The sequence below is a fragment of the Sphaerodactylus townsendi genome, linkage group LG02 (assembly GCF_021028975.2).
Source record: "Sphaerodactylus townsendi isolate TG3544 linkage group LG02, MPM_Stown_v2.3, whole genome shotgun sequence".
NCBI classification, from domain to species: domain Eukaryota; kingdom Metazoa; phylum Chordata; class Lepidosauria; order Squamata; family Sphaerodactylidae; genus Sphaerodactylus; species Sphaerodactylus townsendi.
In genome coordinates this window covers 59813490-59834771 of record NC_059426.1, presented here as the reverse complement: position 1 = coordinate 59834771, position 21282 = coordinate 59813490, and the positions used below count along the sequence as shown (strand labels likewise).

The 21282-nt window shown below is 41.8% G+C and overlaps 1 protein-coding gene across 3 annotated transcripts in view; it reads left to right on the top strand.

Annotated features, from left to right (window-relative positions):
- The window catches only part of GLI2 (GLI family zinc finger 2), a 282674-nt gene extending 261752 nt beyond the window's left edge, over positions 1 to 20922 (top strand). For all 3 annotated transcript variants that reach the window (XM_048484808.1, XM_048484806.1, XM_048484807.1), the window contains exons 12-14: positions 4409 to 4690; positions 13472 to 13808; positions 15397 to 20922. In XM_048484808.1, the coding sequence (XP_048340765.1) occupies positions 4409 to 4690; positions 13472 to 13808; positions 15397 to 17729 (2952 nt within the window). In that variant the 3' untranslated portion in view covers positions 17730 to 20922. The remainder of the gene's footprint in view (positions 1 to 4408; positions 4691 to 13471; positions 13809 to 15396) is intronic.
- The last annotated feature ends 360 nt before the right edge of the window (positions 20923 to 21282 follow it).

Genomic DNA, 21282 nt, shown 5'->3' with positions numbered 1-21282 from the left:
AATTGTTCCTCCTGCTTACTATTTAAAAAGAGCAGGGATCCAAGCACCCAGCCCTAACGTTCTAGACACACAACACTGAAGCTCAAGGCAAATGCTTTGTTAAGCCTGGCTAATTAGGGTCCATTATTAGTGGCTGGAGAGGCAGGAAATTGTACTTATTGTAGAGCATGTGATGGTCTGCTGCAAACAGTTAATTCTGAGGTTGAAATTTATATTACCACTAATTAAGCAGGAAGGAGGGAAAATCACTCTAAAGTTCTAAAAACAGCTGTGACTAGGCAGAGTTTCGCCTCTAGCCTCATTTACAATGATTAATACAAAGTATTAAGAGCAAATAGAATGGTTGGATTTTTACTTTAGGTTATTGATATAACATTGACTCCTCCTCCTAACTGTTTGGAATTTCCTCTACCACCTCACAGGTGGATTCTGTTCGAACTGGATCTATCTAAAATAGTACAATGTGTTTATTTCTTCAGAAAGAACGCTTGCAGACAGGGTAGTGGCAGAATAAGGTGGTGACAGAAGGAGGCAAAGGGGTATGATTCCAGGACCTTACAAGCTCAGGAGGCAAGCCCATTATCAGGAGGAAAGAAAGGTAGTTTCTGATTTTGTCAAGGAAAAACCTGGTGTGACCAAGCCATGAAGTTTCAAAAATAAAGTGCACACTCTTCTTTCATTGCACAGTGTTTTCTGTACCTAAAGGAATGGACATATTATGCAGCCAAAGAGAGACTAACTAGTCAGGAACCAAGCGGGGCCAGGGGGAGTATTATCTATTATAGGGCCACCAGTTAGTCAAGCACCTACAAGCTTATTATTGGCAACAATTGCCCACAATTGCTCATCTGCAAAGAATTTTACAAGGTTTCTGAGGAGGATATACAGGTTGCCATCAGATGTGAATGGAACCTAAAGGTTCTGTTTGTTGCTAGCTATTATTATTCAGACATTGATTCAGAGGAGGAGAGGTAGTCCTGAGATGATGAAAGGAACACGGAACTTTCTAATTAACAAAATGAAACAGGCCTTGCAATAGGGGAGATTTTATTGATACTTTTTTTAACATACATCAGTGTTTCTACAAGGTTTTGCTAGCTTGGGGAGACCTTTTGATTCTACAGAAGTAGCTGCTCCATTCAGATACTTGGGCTGTGACATTACTATTATGATGTTCAAACTGCCCTATATGATGTATTCCTAACAAGTCAGACCTGAGTTCCCTGGACCAGACTTTGCCTCCCAACAGCCACATAGCAACCATGGAAAATGGCATTTTAGAAACCTATAGGGGCCTTCTCCTGGCCATTTTTCCAAACTGTAATGGCATTAGGGGGACTTATGTGCTTCACTTGAGAGCTCCACAAGAAATTACACCTACCAGAGCCGCTTCAGCTTGGGAAAACTGCACAGGTGTGAAGACACTAAATACCCATGGCTACCTGACTGGCAGGTGATACAAATGTAGAGGAGACTTGAAACACTCTAAATCCATTTGCTTGCTTTATCAGCTTTTAAACAGAATGAACCTTGGTAGCTTACCATGAAAGTCCCTTGTGCTCTGAGGAAGGGAATCCTTCTTCAAACATGGTTATTCCCATTGGTCAGTCAGGGGGGCAGGACAGAGGTTCTGTTTTTTATCCCCCTGTTGGGCTGTTTCTAGCCAGTTTAAAATTTTCCATGCTATAGGGGTTGACTAGAACATAATTCTTGTAACTTAGAATCCAACTATATAACTATTAGAAACTATATAGATCTCGTACTTCATAGAGGAAGAGAACCGTTTAAGATATTATAGCAGGAGGGAAATTGTCGGTCATTTTTTAAAGATGTGACATCCACTTTTGCTTCTCTCCTGCTGTTTTCTCTGATGCAGCATTTGTCCTTTGATACTTGTTGCTGTTTATTTACTGTTTCTTTTCATTGCATGCACAAGCCCAGGTAGGCAAGATGTCCTTCCTTCCTCAAGGTTAATTCTCACTCTGAGGCCCCTTCCGCACATGCAGAATAATGTGCTTTCAATCCACTTTCAATGCACTTTGAGCTGGATTTTACTGTGCAGAATAGCAAAATCCACTTGCAAACAATTGTGAAAGTGGATTAAAAGTGCATTATTCTGCATTTGCAGAAGGGGCCTCCGAGGGAGGGCATCTTCAAACATGGGACATCCAAGATTAGCAGAGTAAATAATATAGCAGAGATGTGAGTGTGTCATTTTGGATAATAAAGGTTGATTGCCCACTGACCAAATAGCATGTGCTAATCGCGGGGGAAAACCAGGTTTCGCATAGATTTGCCCACTGCGTTCTGTGTGAAGCCGGCTTTGCCGCTGCTTCTCCCCCTTAGCGCGTCCTTTTTTCGGACCTGGTTGAAAGTAGACCTTTTGAATGATGCCAGGATCAATCCAGATCGAAGGGGAGCAGTGGGGAAGATCGGTGGGTTGAATTTCCCGCCGTTGTGAGTGACGTGGAGCCTCCCATCCAATCAGGGTGCAGTGGGCTGCGTGCGATGTGCGTGCATCCCTTTTTTAAATTTCACATAGCTGAAATCCACGTGGATACGTGGGGCTGGTTTGGAGTGATTTTCTGTGTAAAGGCAACACAAAGGAACGCTACACCTCGTATCCACGTGGATACAAGTAGACAAAGCAGCACAGAAATGGGGCATTGCTTTAAATGCTTGTTTCCCCGTTTCTGCGTGCAGTACTTCTGCGCATGCTCGCGCAGACATGGATCAGAAGTGTAAAAAATAAAATAAAAAATCCCACCCCAGAACAACACAGCAGCCAATAAGGAAAGCCCCCGAGTGGATCGCGCGGTAGATCCGCGAACAATGGGGAATTCTGCTTGGCTGCTGTGTCGCCTGGAGCAGGGGTCGTTTGGGGGCCACAGGCTGCAGTGGGGACCATGAAACCGCACTGAAAAGGTCCCGATACAAACCAAACCGGTTCGTATCCACTTTCATTTTTCCAGTGGGAAATCGACCAAAATGAAGTTGCACTAAATATAGGAAGAGCAAACTCTATGCAAATGCTCAGTGGATATCTGTGCAGTCTATCTGTGCCTGTGTGTTTGCCTCTGCTCTTTTGCTAGAAGCAGAAATGAGAGATCTTTCCAGAAGTTGATTTGATTCTAGGCATGTGACTTCAGCAGTTAACTCTTGTTTGATTGCATGAAGCAGGCACTTGTAAAATCCCAACACCCCCTCTTGGCTTGCTGGCTGGGAAGCTGCACTCCAGCTGCGGTGCCTGCAGCAGACCCTGGTCTGTGTCCTCTTCTGAGAGGAATCCCTCTTCTGGGCTTTCAGCCCTCTCATGCTGCTATTCCATGTTGCCCGTATCCATGGGAGAAACGGTGGAGACAAGAAGGACATTTAAGGAATGAAAAAAGTATAAGAGTAGGATGGGTCTTTTTGAATAGGTACAATTAGGTGTAGAAGTAAGTAAGAATGAGAAGAGAAAACAGCACAAAGGAAAGAGAAAGATTAGGTAGAGGCTGCAGAGAATCCTCACTAAGCTGCTTTTCCTATGTGAGGCAGGAAACTAAAGTGGCTAGCAACAGCCCAACAGGCACAGAAGGGATAAAAAGCAGAAGCTTAGTCCTGCCTCCTCGAGCAACCAATGGGAATATCCACATTTGAAGATGCCCTCCTCCTCAGAGTAGGAATACCTCTATCTTACCCCCCCCTTTACTCATCACTCACCCAAAAAGGGCTGCCTTGACAAGATTTCTTGCAATTTCCACACTACCATGCTAACATTCCTGTGGCAACCAGAACAAATGCAGAGCAAGCAAATTACAATTTGGCAAAGCATTAGAATGTATCACTGTCTGGCAATTTGCAAAGTTAAAGTTTTGTTCCTGTTTTTGCAAATGTGTTGTTTAATACAGACCTATCCTGACCAACAATGCCAGAAAAGTCAAATCCACAAATTCCAAACAGCTGGCTGACTTTAGGATATGAGAAAAGTCCCACAGCACTCCTTCACTGTAATGGTCATTTTCAATAGCGTTTAGTCGCTGAGAACAATGAGTAGGCCCAAAACTAGATAACTACCTCCTCCAGCTGATTTTGAACATATGAAGTTGCCTTACTCTGAAACAGTGTTGTTTGGTGAACGGAATACATACCACTGAATTGTGGCTTCTTCTGAAGCTCATGGGAATTCAACAAAACTGGCAGTTCCACATATTGCTGATGGTTCCTCCCCAGATTGAATGCATTCAGACCATAATTGCTTGCACACCACATATTCAGAGATTGCAGTTTGTCTTAATTCTAGCACAGATTTATTAGCATACCAGAGTAATCATGTTCCGTGAATTGAAGGAGTTGATTCAAGCAAAATATATCTCAACAATTTCCCTCTATTTCAAGTATTTATCTTTAGATTTGTTCCTGTTTCCAGAAACCCTATGTCTGCAAAATTCCAGGCTGCACAAAAAGGTACACAGACCCTAGTTCTCTCAGAAAACACGTGAAGACTGTGCATGGGCCAGAGGCACATGTCACCAAGAAACAGCGCAACGATGTTCACCTGAAACCGCCTGCACTTAAAGAAAATAGTGACAACGAAGCAAGTGCCAAGCATAGTGGCAAAGCTGCAGAGGAGAATGCTGAGGCAAACAGCACCACCAGAGGGACAGAGGACTGTTTACAAGTCAAAACAATAAAAACAGAGAATTCTGTGGTAAGAAGGGTAGTTGCTTTGAAATGTTGATGATGCGTTTTAGATTCTCGTAAATTCAATGGAAAGTTACTAATCTTTGCAAATGTCCCTTGTGCAAACTTTAGGGATGCAAAATGGTGCACCACAGCCTAACCTGGTCAGATTTCAAAAACTAATCAGGGTCAGTACTTGGATGGGAGTCCAACCACAAAAGTAGACTTTGCAGAGAGGCAATGAAAACCACTTATGCTTAATCACGTGTCTTGAAAACCATATGGGGGCGCCATAACTCAGCTTTGACTGAATGTTAAGAACATTTCTTAGAGCTTTGGTAATTTTTTGCCAGACAGCGTTTTAAAGAAACATTTGGTCTGTCTGTGCTCATACTGCTGTTTCTCATAAGAACATAAGAACAAGCCAGCTGGATCAGACCAAAGTCCATCTAGTCCAGCTCTCTGCTACTCGCAGTGGCCCACCAGGTGCCTTTGGGAACTCACATGTAGGATGTGAAAGCAATGGCCTTCTGCAGCTGTTGCTCCCAATCACCTGGTCTGTTAAGGCATTTGCAATCTCAGATCAAAGAGGATCAAGATTGGTAGCCATAAATCGACTTCTCCTCCATAAATCTGTCCAAGCCTCCTTTTAAAGCTATCCAGGTTAGTGGCCACCACCTCCTGTGGCAGCATATTCCAAACACCAATCACACGCTATGGAAGAAGTGTTTCCTTTTATTAGTCCTAATTCTTCCCCTGTAGCATTTTCAATGGATGCCCCTGGTTCTGTATTGTGAGAAAGAGAGAAAAATGTCTCTCTGTCAACATTTTCTACCCCATGCATAATTTTGTAGACTTCAATCATATCCCCCCTCAGCCGCCTCCTCTCCAAACTAAAGAGTCCCAAACGCTGTAGCCTCCTCATAGGAAAGTGCTCCAGTCCCTCAATCATCCTTGTTGCCCTTCTCTGCACTTTTCTACTCCTCAATATCCTTTTTTGAGATGCGGCCATCAGGAACTGGACACAGTACTCCGGCAAGCGGTCAAAGACCACTGCTTTTATATAAGGGCATGACAATCTTTGCAGTTTTATTATCAACTCCTTTCTAATGATCCCCAGCATAGAGTTTGCCTTTTTTTACAGCTGCAAGCTATGCATTGAGTTGACATTCCCATGGAACTATCAACTAAGACTTAAATCCCTTTCCTGGTCTGTGACTGATAGCACTGACCCCTGTAGCTGTATGTGAAGTTTGGATTTTTTTGCCCTCTATGTGCATCACTTTACATTTAGCTACATTGAACTGCATTTGCCATTTCTGAGCCCACTCCACCCACTTATCAAGGTCCGCTTTGAGCTTCAAGTAACTTTTGTGGTTCTCACCACCCTACATAATTTGGTATCATCTGCAAACTTGGCTACCACGCTACCCACCCCTACTTCCAGGTCATTTATGAATAGGTTAAAGAGCACTGGTCCCAAACGGATCTCTTGGGGACACCAATTCTCACATCTCTCCATTGTGAGAACTTCCCATTTACACCTAATTCTTTGTTTCCCTGTTTCCTCAACCAGTTTTTAATCCATAGGAGGATCTCCCCTCTTATTCCTTCATTGCTGAGTTTTCAACAGTCTCTGGTGAGGAACTTTGTCAAAAGCCTTTGAAATCCAAGTAGACAATGTCCACCGGTTCACCCCTGTCCACATGCCTGTTTACACCCTCAAAGAATCCCTAGTAAGTTTGTAAGACAGGATTTTGCCTCTGCAAAGCCACATGCTGACTCTTTCAGCAGGTCTTGCTTTTCTACATGTTTTATAATTTTATCTTTTAATGATAGATTCTACTTCAATTACCAGAAACAGATGTCAAACTGACTGGCCTGTAATTTCCCCGGTCCCTAGATCCTTTCTTTAAAGATTGGTGTGACATTGGCCATCTTCCAGTCTCTCGTGGATGAGCCTGATTTCAAGGATAAGTTGCATTAAAGTGAGAAGATCAGCAATTTCATGCTTGAGCTCTTTAAGAACTCTTGGGTGAATGCAATCTGGGGCCAGGGATTTGGTAAATACCTAGCTTATCAATGGCCGCCAGAACTTCTTCCTTGTCTACCACTATCTTTGCTAGTTCCTGATTCACTTCCTAAGAAGCTTCTTGGTTCAGGAGCAGGAATGTTCCTCACCTCCTCTTGGGTGAAGACAGATGCAAAGAATTCATACAGCTCTGCAACTTCCTGCCATCTTTTAACACACCCTTTGTTCCCTTTTGTCATCTAACGGGCCTACCGCCTCTTTGCTGGCTTCCTGCTTTGATGTAGGTATTTGAAGAACTGTTTGTTGCTGGTCTTGATGTTCTCGCAGCCATGCTCCTCATAATCCTTTTTTTGCCTCCCTACAGTTAACTTCTTCTTTTGCCACCATTTGTGTTCCCTCTCATATTCTTCATCAGCCAAACTGGACTTCCCATTTTCTAAAAGACATTTTCTTTTTTTCTGATAATTCCTCAACCTCTCTTGTTAACTATGGTGGCTTTCTTTTGTACTGGTGCTGCCTTTTCTAACCTGTGGAACACATTCCAGCTGAGCTTTTATTACTGTGTTTTTAAATAACCTCCAAGCATCCTGGACAGTTTTGACTCTTTGATTTTCCTCAGCTTCCCAAGCACTATCCCCTCATCTTTGAGAAATTTCCCTTTCTAGCTGGGCTAATGTAACTACATTAGTAGTTGCCACTTGTTCGTGATCCTGAGATACTGAATCTGACAGCATTGTGGTCGCTGTTCTCATCGGCTCAACAACACTGATCTCCTGCACCAGGTCCTGGGTCCCACATAGAATTAGATCTAGGATCACTCTCCCCTGGTTGGTTCCACAACCATCTGCTCTGGGCCACAGTCATTTAGCATATCCAGGAATGCCTTCTCCTTACTATGACCTGAACATGCATTTTTCCAGTTTATATGGGGATAGTTAAAATCACCCATTACCACTACATTTTTTGTTTTGTTGGTCCCTCTAATTCCCTTTTTTTTCCATTCTCAGAATCCTTCTTGTGCACTTTGGTCAGGGACAATAATATATTCCTAATATTAAACTGTCCTTCACACCTGGTATTGATATCCATTAGTGATTCTGTAGGGGAACCAGCCCTTGCATTGTCTATTTTATAGGATACTATGCTCTTCTTTTGATGTAAAGGGCAACCTCCATCCCCTAATGCTCTGTCCTATCCTTCCTATAGAGCCTGTAGCCTGGCAACAGCATCCCACTGGTTCTACTCATTCCACCATGTCTCTGTAATGCCCACTATATCAAAGTCCCCTTCAAAACTCTGTACCTCTAGCTCCCATTTTAGGTCGTAATGCTTCTACTATTAGCATAGAGACACCTGTATACCTCCTGCTCCCTGTCCTTAACCTGGGATTTATGTGCTTTCACCCCTCAAGTCTTTGTAGACACTATCCCTGTCACATGCACATTGCTATGTTCCTCGCCAGGCTGTGTTGATTTTAGAAAACCTCCCTCTCTGTCTGCATCCCCATAGATACTGTATTCCAAACCAAGTCACTCCTCAGCTCCTGTCGGCTTCCCCCAGAAGTGACTGGGCTTCTAAAGCTGTTCTGCCACCTTTTAATGTTATTTCAGCAGCCTGGTTCCTCTTTGTTAAGATGAAGCCTCGCCCTGCTTGTGGCCAGGCCTGCCTTGTCCCAAAAGGTTCCCTAGTTCCTGACAAATCTGAAACCCTCTGCTCACACCACCTCTCATCCACGCATTGAGACCCTGTATCTCCTGCCTAGTCGGCCTCCTCAAGTGCTGTGGAACGGGTAGCATTTCTGGAGAATGCCACCTTGAAGGTCCTGGACTTCAACCTGTTTCCCTAGCAGCTCTAAATTTAGCTTCCCAGAACCCTCCTGCCACATTCTCCCCACTGTTGGTGCCAATGTGGGACCACAACTGCTGACTCCACCTCCCAGCACTGTCTAAAGTTTGTCAGGACTAAGCTGACATCCAACCTTTCACTCAGGCAGGCAAGTCACCATGCGGTCATCACGCCTCTCACAAACCCAACTCTCTACATTCCTAATGATCGAATCACCCACTACAAGGAGCCCCCCACCTCCCCGAGGGGGATTCCTCAGTGCGAGAGGATAGCTGATCACCAGTTAAGGAAGGGATCCCATCTAAGGGAGCATCTTCCCCCACCTCAGACTGGCACCCTCCATCCCCAAGGCCTTCATTCTCCATGACATCTGAAGAGATGTCACCTTGGGACCCGGAGTGGGACCCGGCTGTTAGGTCCCTGAAAGCCTCGTCTGTCACCCTCTCTGCCTCTTTCAGCTTCTCCAGGTCTGCCACCTTGGCTTCAAGAGAACGCACACGTTCCTTGAGTGCCAGGAGCTCATTGCAGCGAGGGCACACCCACGACTTCTGTCCTAGTGGCAGATAGTCATACATGTGACACTCAGTGCAAAACACTGGAAAGCCCCCATCCCCCTGCTGGCTTTCTGCCTTCATATCTGATTTGTTTAGATATTTCAATATTAAGCTTTTAGTCACTGCCCCCCTGGAGCTATCTGCACGTACTATCTGTCAAATATGTCCTTATTAATTTAAAAAACAAAAAAATTAAATTAAAATTAAAATTGCTGCTGGTTCCAGAGACTGAACTAAAGCCCCACCTCTCAGGACAAAAGCCCCACCTCTCAGGACAAAGAGGAACAAGAGATGAACTCTGTTAACCCCTGTTAAGCCCCACCTTCCAGATTCAGCAGCCTTAGCTCACAGGAGCCTTACAAGGAGAAAAAGAGATAACCCCTGTTAAAATACACTGTTTTAAAAGCTGTGGCTTTGAGAAAAGCCCTCCAAAATGAACACCAGCAGGTCACTCTGCTCTTCCTGGCCAAGTTCTCATAGTCATAGACCAATATCAATTCATCAGGGAACCTTTTGGTGATCAGGCTGTTTTAGAGAAGCTAGATGCTTGAGCAAGCATGTAAGCTACTAGTTGGTCAATTGCATCATAGATCATAAGCCCTGTTGGGAAGGGCGAGATATAAATAAAAGTATAAATTAAATAAATAATGTGAGCATAAACAACATGACTCAGCCTAGAGTCGAATACTCTGTCTTTCTTGCCCAGTTGAGTGGGAACATCTCTCCAAGGCCATAGAAAAATGACCTTTCTCAGATAATATCTGGCTTCCTATTCCATCTGCTTCCACCACCACTGCTTCCTCTGCCTTGCCGCATTCTTGCTGCTACCTCAACTGCTCCCACTTTTTCCTAAGAGCAGCTAATATTGTGTGACCTCTCATTTTCCCAGGCCCTGTTGCCCAGACAACCAAAATAGTGGCCCAAGGTTCACAACAGGAATGACTCTTACAAAACCAGAGGAATTCCTTTAAGGCCTGTTCAGGTTGCTACCTTTCTTTTTTTAAAAAAAAAAAGGCTGAGAGAATGGTTAAGGAGGCTTAGTTGCTTCAGCTCCTGGGTCTGACAACAGCCAAGGGCATGAGGCCAGGTGGAAGCAGTTGTGAGTGGCCTCAGGTAGCACCTCAAAATGAGTCAGCACTACTGCTATGCTCTTGTCTACCCAAGTGCCAATTCCTAATCTTTACTCCACTGAAATCTACTACGGCCAAAAATCACAGAGAGATATCTCATAAGATATATATATATATATGCCTAATTTCCATTTCTTCTGTCATGGATGTTGTGGATCTGTCCTTATTTTTGCATCTCTCCCTTTCTCCATCAGTTCTGTTCTTTCCCTCTGTGTTGTTTGTGTTATATTAACCTTTTCTTTTTCCTCTCTTAACTTTCTCTATTGTACTTCACAAGGACAGTCGGTACTAAGGTGAGCAAATGCGTTGTCATTGTCAAATTATTGTACTTTGTTGTCTTTATATGGCTGAACAAACTACATGGACACATGCATGTTTTCCTCAGGCACCATGACATGTGAAATAAAATAATCATAGCCAAGCAGAGCTTGGTCTAAGCATTTCACTTTCATATTTTACATTTTGGCATCCCTCCAGAAATTCCTTTTATGGACAGCCTTCCTTTTATAGAATTCATTTATGGGTGCAGTCCAATCCCAGACTTCTCAAATGCAAATAGGAATACAACTATTTCAGATTGTACATTTACCTCAGAATACTTTGTGGAAGAGAAGTCATTTTTCTAATGGGGTTGAGGAAAACAATGCTTATTTTAGAAATAATACTGCAAAAACTGGAAGCAATATGGTATTGCTTCATGGACATGCTATACTCCATTCAAAGTAACTTTTCAGCAAATGGCATTGCCATTATTCCCTATTTTAGTCTCTCTTCACCTACATTATCCATAAGCAGTCATTTGACTTTGTAAGGAAGGTTGTTGCTGGAGGACAATGGAAAGAGTTATCCAGCCTGTCCTATGACCCCTGATGTTTTGGAGGAACATTTAAATCAAGGATCATTTGCCATTCCATCACAACCACCATCTAGCATGAGCCATCATAGATCACCATCCCAAGGTCCTGGCAGCAGAGAGCCCTCCCTTTGAGCCAGGAGAGAATATTTAACCTTTATAACAAACTAATTGCTTAATGTGAAATGAATTCCTATCTAAAAATACATTTACCCATCTCAAGCCTGCAAATCATACCCTTATCTGCCTATAAAGACTGTCAGCCAAGCATGTTGGGGTCCTTTGAACCATAAAAAATTCACTATGTCTGAAACATTTCAGGCTTGATTTTGCTGTAGATAGAGTTGGGAGGCCACAATCTACTAATGTTCCAGGTTTATCTCCAAGAAACATCAACAGATTAAGTTTCTCAACTGAAGACATACAATTCCCTTAACAAACAGAAAAGAAAATCCCTCCTCAAGGCTTTTAGCTTCCTATATATACTAATGCTTGGAAAAGTCATAAAAATTAAATTAATCATTTAAATCACTTATTTTGGGGGGTGGAAAAGGATTGTGTCTGTGCCACAGTGGTTCTCTCCACAGAGCGGAAATAAAATGTCCTGCAGAAATTGTAAAGGATCCGTTGGCTTTTTGTGTTCGCTTTGCATGGAAAACACAAGCATTGCCAGCCAAAATGGTTTGTTTTTCCTGCCTGCTGCCCAACGGACCTCTTGCCAGTTTCATAGTTGTGTCTACCATTTTGTGTGTTGCTGCAGAGATTCTATTGCCTCTGCCACTTCATGAAGGTTCCCCACGAAGGTTTCCTTTGCTTGCAGCTCATCTACACACAATTTCACTGTTAAAAGTACATGAACAAAGTTTGTTTTGCCTGGCAAATGTCATTTTCCTCTTTTTTGTTTTTTTGTTTTCAGGGGGATGTCTGCAAAGCTATGATGACACAAATATGTGAATATTGCAGATTCTTGTGTTGTGTCGTGGTACTTTCACAGACATCCTCCTGAAAACAAAAAAAGGGGGAAACGACATTTACGTGGGACTGCCAGGCAAAACAAACTTTATTAATGTACTTTATTAATGTACTTTTTACAGAAGAAACCTCTGTGGCAGAGGCAGGAAATCCCTGCAGCAGCACACAAAATGATGGGCACAAGCAGAAAAAATGAAAGTAAAAAAGCTGGGGAGAGGGAGAAATGAAGCATTTCCTGCCTGCTTTTTTTGCAAAGCAAGTAGGAGACATCTTCAACTTGTCTTCAGGAAAAAAAGTTTGCTGGTTTAGTGATTTTCAAAAAAATCCAGGTTGAGATAAATAAAATGTTCTGTGCAAACATATTTTGCGAAACGCTTTTTATAAACATCCTCAAGATGTTATAATTGAGCTGTGTGAAAAGGCCAGTGCCATCACATTTGTGGGCACATTGACTTTATCACCTGATCCAAGATTTGCCTGTATAGAGAATAGCTCTAACTCAAATCTAGTTTGATTTAAAGTGGAATTGCTATTAGGTATGACTGCTAATTCTACTAACAGGCTGCTGGGTTTAATGTAAAGACGGTCGATTTAAACTTTGATCATGAGTTTTTTTAATTTGTTTTCTGAATTTTATTTAACTTGTTATAACTGATGTTAAAAGTGTAAAAATGAATAATAACAAAAACGTGACACAAACCTACTCCATTCTACACGGGCCTTTGTCTTCACTAATGAGCAAATGGAGCTAGCTATTTCACCAACCAGAGTTGCCCTGTTACCTTGAAAGGAAGGAAGCAAGGAATGCTCATAATAAAACATATCTCTTTTTTTTTTTACATTAATTGCATGGGTGAGCAGAAACTGCTTACCTCTTTTTCTGTTCCATCTTCAGAAACTTCTCTTGTTTTTTCATAATGTAAACATTATTTGTGGTGTTCTGATGGTGTTCCTCTCAATAACATTTACTTTCATCTTCTTTGCCCCCATGCCCCACAGGGCTCTTAACCTGAATGCCTGTGTTAGCTCATGTGAGCTATGTCACTGGTGAATGCCACAATACAACATCTGATGTGAAGATGCAATAGATACCCATAAACAAAAAATTAATCACCATGACTAATTAGATTAATCAAATAACCTGGGCAAATGAGGGAGAGGGCAGTGTGGATACAGAAGAAGAAAAATGGTACCATGAAGAATTAGTCACCAGGGAACAAAAAAACAGTAAAGATCCAAAATATCAAATGTTCCATGAGATTATGTATTTATTCATATTGTAAGTTTGCTACATCAAAGGTGCTATTTTGAGATGACTGTTGAAATTAAAAACTATTCAACTCAGAGGTAAAAATTACGTTGATACAGGTGGAGATACCTCTTCATTCATTTAGACCTTCTCCTTTTTCTGTGTTTTGCTAAGATGTATCAGTCCAGTCCTGGTGGCCAGTCCTCATGCAGCAGTGAACCATCGCCACTTGGGAGCACCAACAACAATGACAGTGGAGTAGAAATGAACATGCACAGTGGAGGAAGTCTGGGGGACCTGAGCGCATTGGAAGATGGCACTCCTGTTGTGGACTCAACAGTTTCATCTGGAAACGCGACAGTCAGCCTTCAGCTAAGGAAACACATGACAACCATGCAACGCCTTGAGCAGCTCAAGAAAGAGAAACTCAGGACAGTGAAGGATTCTTGCTCATGGGCAAATCCAGCACCTCTATCTAGAAACACCAAGCTACCTCCCATCCCAGGCAACGGTAGGTTTGGTTGCTGCTGTTTGAACTATTGCACAGTAATCTGCTGGATATCTTTCTCTCTGTTTGAAAATGTGTGGGTTATGATCAACTCTAAACCTGAAATATGGATTTCTGAGTATGCATATTTTAATTCCTCTTAGTCTTCAAGCCATTCTTCATGCAGTATACTGTACTTTGTTCCTGATGTCCTCAAGAACAAGAAACATGCTGTTACAAATACACACACCAACATATATTCAGATATCTCACTCTTGAGGCAAATGATATATTGCAATGTTTTGTAGATCTTTCCTGTCCTCCTTGAAAACAGGTGCTGGGTTCATACTTAAAACAATAAAAATGCAAAATAATAACTATAATTGCAATATCTCAGTCTTTACAAGAGATTACCACTTTGGATTACATTTTACAACTTTTCTGTGTCCTTGAAATGGTGTGGGGGTTAAATTAGTAAACTAAACTAACCTTTAAAAGTAGAATGGTTTCCAGAATATGTACACTAAATTTCACTTCAGTACCTCAGTATCCAGTGGAGTTACAAACAAACTTAGAAACAAATCAAACACCCGCCAAATATTTGCATTACTCAGCCAATGAAGAATAATAAACATAATTAAATATATGGGTGAAGGGATTTACAAAACAGAAATCTGGGATTGTGGACAGAACAACCCCTGCCTGGGTTGATAGTTGGACTCAGGGAGGCCCATTGAAAATATAGTCTCCTCCTTTCCAACAGATCTTCTTTCTCGATCCTTCTTCCTCATCCTGTGGAACCCCAGGTTCATAACAAAACTTTGTGGGAGTTTTTCCAGTTATTTTTCTGGGTTAATTTACAAATTCAGGAAGTATGGATCTCTTGAGTATGGATCCACTGGAAAATGGCAGTCCAGATGAATTACCATGTATTACAGTTATCTCTTAGAAGTAAACAACTCCTCTTATTGTGTCTTTGAGAGACCCTTCTTTATGGCTGATTAGCTGTACTGACTGGAATAAATCACTATATCAGTCAAAGGTTTCATGCTGCTACAATCTCATCCTAAAAAAATCCTTTTGGTTATTTCAGTGCCAGTTAAATGTTCAGTGAGTCTACTGCAGTGAGTTTATTGCTTTCCACTATCCTGTTCTTTTATGCCTCGTATTGTATTCTTCTCTCAGCTTGACAGATTGCAAGGGGTGGGGAGGTCCTGAGATTTGGAAATGGGATAATAGGACCATCTTTGCTTGCGGAAGTTTTTTTTTACAATGATAAAAATGGGTTTGTAGTGCTTCAAAACCTTGTAAACTCAGTTTGACCCTGTTCAGTAACAGCTGAACAAATGTAGTATATGTGTACATTGTGTCCAGCCATAGTTCTGTCATAAAACTTCTTCAAATCTATTGTCTATCTCCATTGTGTGGAAAGCAGCACTGTTAACAGCCTAAATATGTTGTATCTGGAACAAGTCATAGAGTACTAATAACACACACGTATGTGGGGATAAGGAAAGGATAGGAGATAGAAGGCAGTGTTTGTGAAATGGGGTTGCCTTTCTGCCATCACCAGCTAAGAACCCACTCTCTTTTCTTCTTAATTCTCATTCAGGCTATCCACTGGACAACATGGGTGGTTCTTCTGCAGCACTGCCTAACCCAAGGATGACAGAGTTGTCTGTCAATGAGATCACGATGTTGAATCAACTAACTGAACGTCGTGATAGCTCAACCAGCACCATCAGCTCTGCCTACACAGTCAGTCGCAGGTCATCTGGGATATCCCCTTATTACTCCAGCCGTCGCTCCAGTGAAGCCTCACAATTTGGAAACCGTCCAAACAACACAAGTTCTGCTGATTCGTATGACCCAATTTCCACAGATGCCTCACGCCGATCAAGTGACGCCAGCCGATGTAGTGGGATCCAGGGTCTTCTGCACCTTACACCAGTTCAGCAGTACAGACTGAAAGCGAAGTATGCGGCAGCCACGGGTGGCCCTCCACCCACACCATTGCCTAATATGGAAAGAATGAGTCTAAAGAACAAAATCTCCCTTCTTGATGGGTCAGAGCCTTCTTTGCCCTCATTTCGCCACCTTCCTGGGCCGCGGCGTTGCAGTGACAGTAATGCTTATGGGTATGGAGCACCACCTGCATTCCCTCATGAAGTTATGGGCAATAATGCAAGGCGTGCAAGTGATCCAGTGAGGAGACCTGCTGAAGACCCTTCTTCCCTTCCTAGAGTCTACCGTTTCAATAGCACCAACAATATGAATCCTCTTCACTCTCCTTTGGACCGAAGGAACGTCAACCTTTCAAACTACACACGCTCAGATGGGAGCCTCACCAGGCACATGTATTCCCCCAGGCCACCAAGTATTAGTGAGAATGTTGCCATGGAAGCAATGACTGGTGAGACAGAGGGTTCTGTTGGAGATGATGACATAGTACTACCTGACGATGTAGTACAATATATCAAATCACAAAACAACAGGATGGCTTCAGACAATTCCTCTGTAGGGTTTGGTAATGAGATGCAGAGCTTCCAAGTGAATGCAAAAGTACAACAGAACAGCATGCTAAACCAACGCAGAATGGCTGTCTCAGATATGAGTATGAATCATTCCACCCCAGTGATGGGGGAGTGTCAAATAAACTTTGGTACGTCCTCCAACATGTGTAAAAACATGCCTGTCCAATGGAATGAGGTTAGCTCAGGTACTGTTGATGCAACCTCTGCTCAAGCAAAACAACAATTTTCACCCCGGAATTTAGCTGTAGTCCATCAGAAGCACAACTTCAGCCAGTACCAGAACTACAGCCATCAGCAGATGCAGACGGGTCAAAACATGGATGCAAACCTGCAGCAGTTTATGCACAAGAATGGTCACATGGATGGACAAAAATTAAACTGCATGCACTTAAGGCAGCAACAAGCAAATCTAAATCCTAATAACAATCCAGATTTGAACTCATGTGAAGGATACAGCCAGGTTCATCAAATGCTGAGCCCAAACACAATGAATAGTGATCTCAGTCAGCTTTCCACTCCTTGTAACAACATAATAATGAAACCTTCATCCCGTGTTCTTCCTCAACCGATGGATTCTATGGCTGATCCAAATTTGATAGTCGGTGGCAACAGAGAATGTACAATGCACGGTCAGGTGATACAAGAATCAGGGCAGAGCTTTTCATCTCAGCCAACCCTCCTGAACTTCTCAGTGGCACAGGAAGTGTTCCATCAGCCTTCTGCAAATCAGACAAATTTTGAGCCACAGCAGGATATAAGTACATTTGAACAGAGCTTTGCTTCTGGTGTAGTACAGCCTCACCCTCCACCTAATCCCAGTCCAGCAAACAGATACCGAGGTATACGTGCTATGCAACAGTTTGGTTACATGAGAACACCTCATCCACCTGCTGATGTGAGCCCAGGACAGAATAGGGCAGAGGCTACCCCTAACAGAATAAATGGTATGGAATCATCTCAGCCTCAGCCTTGTAACAGCAGTATGAGGGAAAGTCAACTGATGCACTATTATGGTCAAATACACATGTATGAACAAAATGGAAATGTTAATAACCATGCAGACTGTAGTGTAAGACAGCAGCAGTGTGCATTAAATGTCAAGTCAGCCACCATGCCCTCTCCTGGAGCTAATCAGGTTTCAAGCACTGTGGACTCACAAGTTATGGAGCCTCCTCAGATAGATTTTGATGCCATCATGGATGATGGTGACCATTCAAGTCTGATGTCAGGAACCCTGAGTCCTAGCATTCTGCAGAACCTGTCCCAGAACTCTTCTCGCCTTACTACTCCCCGAAACTCTCTGACTCTGCCCTCTATCCCAGCTGGAATTAGCAATATGGCAATCGGGGACATGAGCTCTATGTTGACCACCTTGGCTGAGGAGAGTAAATTTCTTAACATGATGTCTTAATGCTTAAAGCACAACTGTCTAGAAGTATCCTGGAGATTATATGCTAAGCAATTTTATGAATGTGCTTTTAAAAAAATCCATAGAGTAGATTTTTTACAAGTATTAAATACATTAAAGGGATTCCAATTAAGGGGGGGAAATGTCTTTGTACAAACATGTACTATATAAACTATATAAAAGAAGCACTGAAAGGATGCACCTCTCTCTAGTATTATTTTTGTGCGTATTTTTCAGAGTGCTCAAAAATATTACCATATTACTAGAACATACCTCTCAAGAGTCCCTCTTCATAAAAGACAGGCCACATTTGACATCATTTTTAAAATGTTATTTCCTTCTCCTCTTCCCCTTGTTCAGTGTTTCAAATGTTCTCTACTTTTCAATGTGGAAAACAGATGGGACTTTGCCAAATGTGGAAACCTAGAAAGCTGTGTGCTAAAATATTGCACTATGGTGTTAAAGACAAATCTCTCTCTCTCTCTCTCTCTCTCTCTCTCTCTCTCTCTCTCTCTCTCTCTTGTAAAAAGCACATTTTACCATCTCCTTTTTATTTTCCTTTAGTTATTGCTGCAAAAATGCAATTTCTCACCCTTTCTTGTGACAAACAGACGGGTATCATTTTGACCTAAATGCAAAAAAGCCATACTGTGTCTGCTTGATGCTTTAGTGCTTTGCTTGTTGGCCAGAAGTGTGCACACATGTGAACACACAGCATTGTTTATAGAGCCAATATAGCTGTTGGTCCCTTGCAGCTTAGCCGAGAAGCATCAGCTCCTGAACAGTTTTGCAGCAAAGTGCCTTATTATGTGTTCGTTGTTCAATCACCAAGGCATCTCTTGTCCATTAACGTCAAATAAAGTGTATTGCCAGAAGTATATATAAAATAAAGGTACTTTTATACAAGGCATTGTAGTATTGCTAAAAGACATTTGAGGGGTCACATTGATGGGGAGATGATGTGAAAGATTAATGCCCCATTTCTTTTTATCAGAGGGTTTTTACAAGGTAGTTTATATCATGGAGAAGATAGTGGAGTCTTGAAAATGCCGCTAATTTAAAATATGTCTAGTAGGAGAAAGGTCTTTGCCATATATGGTTTCTTAAAGAGCATGGGTCAATCTTTGTTTACATTGACTTCACATTGGAAGTTGAAGGTAAAAAGAGACTGGGTGCAACAGAGTTCATTAATAAGAGGTGAACCATGTGATGGTGCAAAAGTTTGTATAGGACACAAACTCATGTCACAATTTATTTCCATCCTGAGAACCTTCTCTTTGTCAATTGTGCAGTATATAAATGACTTATTGTGCAGATGTGTGACACAGGAGTAAATTTTGGTATGGGTGTGGGCTCAGAAAGTTCTTAGTGGCCTTTAGCAGTCACTATTTCTCAGCCTCCCATCCTTCACGAGGTGGTTGTATTACTAAAAACACTACTCTGATGTCCTTCGAGGGGGAGCAGGACACCTACCTAGCTCAAGTGGACCTGCCCCTCATAAACCACACTATTGCTATCTTCCCCCCACATCTAGCTAACTGGAAGCATTGTTTTAAACGTGCTAACAATTCCAAGATGAGACAATTTAAGGACCAGCTCTCCAACTGGACAAATCTGTGAGAATGGCAAGACGTGAAGGAGGGCAGCTGCTTTGGAGGGCTTATGAAGCTCACAAAAGTAAGATGTGTAAATCCATGTATGTGCATAAAGGGAGTCAGTCTATTCAAGCATGCATCATTGGCTCAAAACATGTATATATCATTATATCAATAACCTGTAGCTGTTTTTACTGTGCATTTTGCTTGAACATAGTCCTGAAACATGAGAAAACATAATGTACAGTAAATTCTCTGCTTTGTATATTGACAATGATATTTGGCCATCATGTATGGCTGAATGAGAAACTGACAATATTAATAAAACCAATTCTGTCAAATTTTGTTACAGAAGGTTGATCTGGGTTGCATTCCCATTTTTATCATTTAAAATTTGAGTTTGCAGTTCAACAACCCCCATTCAATTGTCTGTGGAACTCAGCAGTGACAGAATCTAGCAGATGTGTGATGTGTAGCAAGTATGCATATGCAGCCACTATCATTTGTGCAATCATGATAGCTCATATTCCCCACACAGAGCACTGATTCATATAAAAGACAGGCAATGTGATCCTTGTTGTCCTGCAACTTGCTGCAGGCATCATACATAATTCCATAAACCAGTACCTATATTAATTATTGCTATGGCAAAATGATCCTAGGATAACTTATTTACAGCAATTTGGTGTGGTGAACCTTTCATTTGAAAGCAAGTTTAGTTTTTTAAAATCCATAACATAGGAAATTCTAGGTCCCATTCCCTCCCACCCACACGCACGCGCACACACACAAAACCCCTTAGGCTCGTCATGCAAAAACAGCAGGGAAATTTACCTTGATATTGACTTTGATGTGTCAAAAGTTAACAGGAGAACAACTGGGTGATTAGAAATATGGTGTGTTTTTAAATGGTACTTTAAACCAATTTATGATCCCCAAATATATGTATTTTTTGTTCTTGTTCACAAAGGGTTAAGCAAGATCTAACTAAAAATATTAGGGTCTTCTGAGTAATGCATTCTGTTGGTGCTCTGAACGAGCGTCAACAATCTCATCCCTTAGTTAGGTCTAACTATGGGCCTAGTAAGGACTGATGTGGAAATTATGGGCCTATTCGCAGGGCCATGATTCTAGAGTGCATTTAAAATGTTACAGAATGGCTTGGTTGGATGAACTACAATCACTGAGCTCAGCCAGAGTTCTCCTGACATGGAATGAACTAAGTCCCATGAATCAACTCATCAGAACTCTACCTACTGGCAAAGTGTCTTATTCTATGGATGTATGTAGATACAATAGTTTATGAGCTGAGTATGTACATGTGTAAAAGACACAGACATCTAATCTCCAATTGCCCATAACTTTCTTCAGCTTTACAAAGGTGGTCTTCCTTTATTTACTGTAATAGTATTATAACAACCATACTGGTGCTGTATATATTCTGTATAGTAGACATTATTAATAAGAGTATTGTATCTCAAATGTTCTGTCTTTATATCTTAAGGACCTTTTTAGCTTCTTTTTTTACATCATAAGGATCCCAGTCATATGCTGAAACTGTATATAATTGTTTTGTACATTAAAATATTTCTTTTTCATAATTCCAGTTGTAATTATTGGTTATTATTCTGGCTACATTTGCAATGTCCTCTGGCCATTTTACCATCCAGAATCAAACTTGGGGGTGGGGGTGGTGATCACACAATTTAAGGATCATTTCACACATCATGTTGTATAGATATGTACCTAACAATAAAATGTTATGCATGCTGCAGGTAAAAGTTTGCAAGTACAAGAGTCCCACAGGTATGCTCATCAAAGAGCATACCAAGGCATCGAAGCGCTGCTTACAAATTTGCAGACTGGCCTTACTAAAACCTTGTATTAGACAGCAAACATGAGCCATTACTGGAAACCCCAAGTAGCGGATCAAGCCTTATTGATGTAACCGCTTCTTCCAA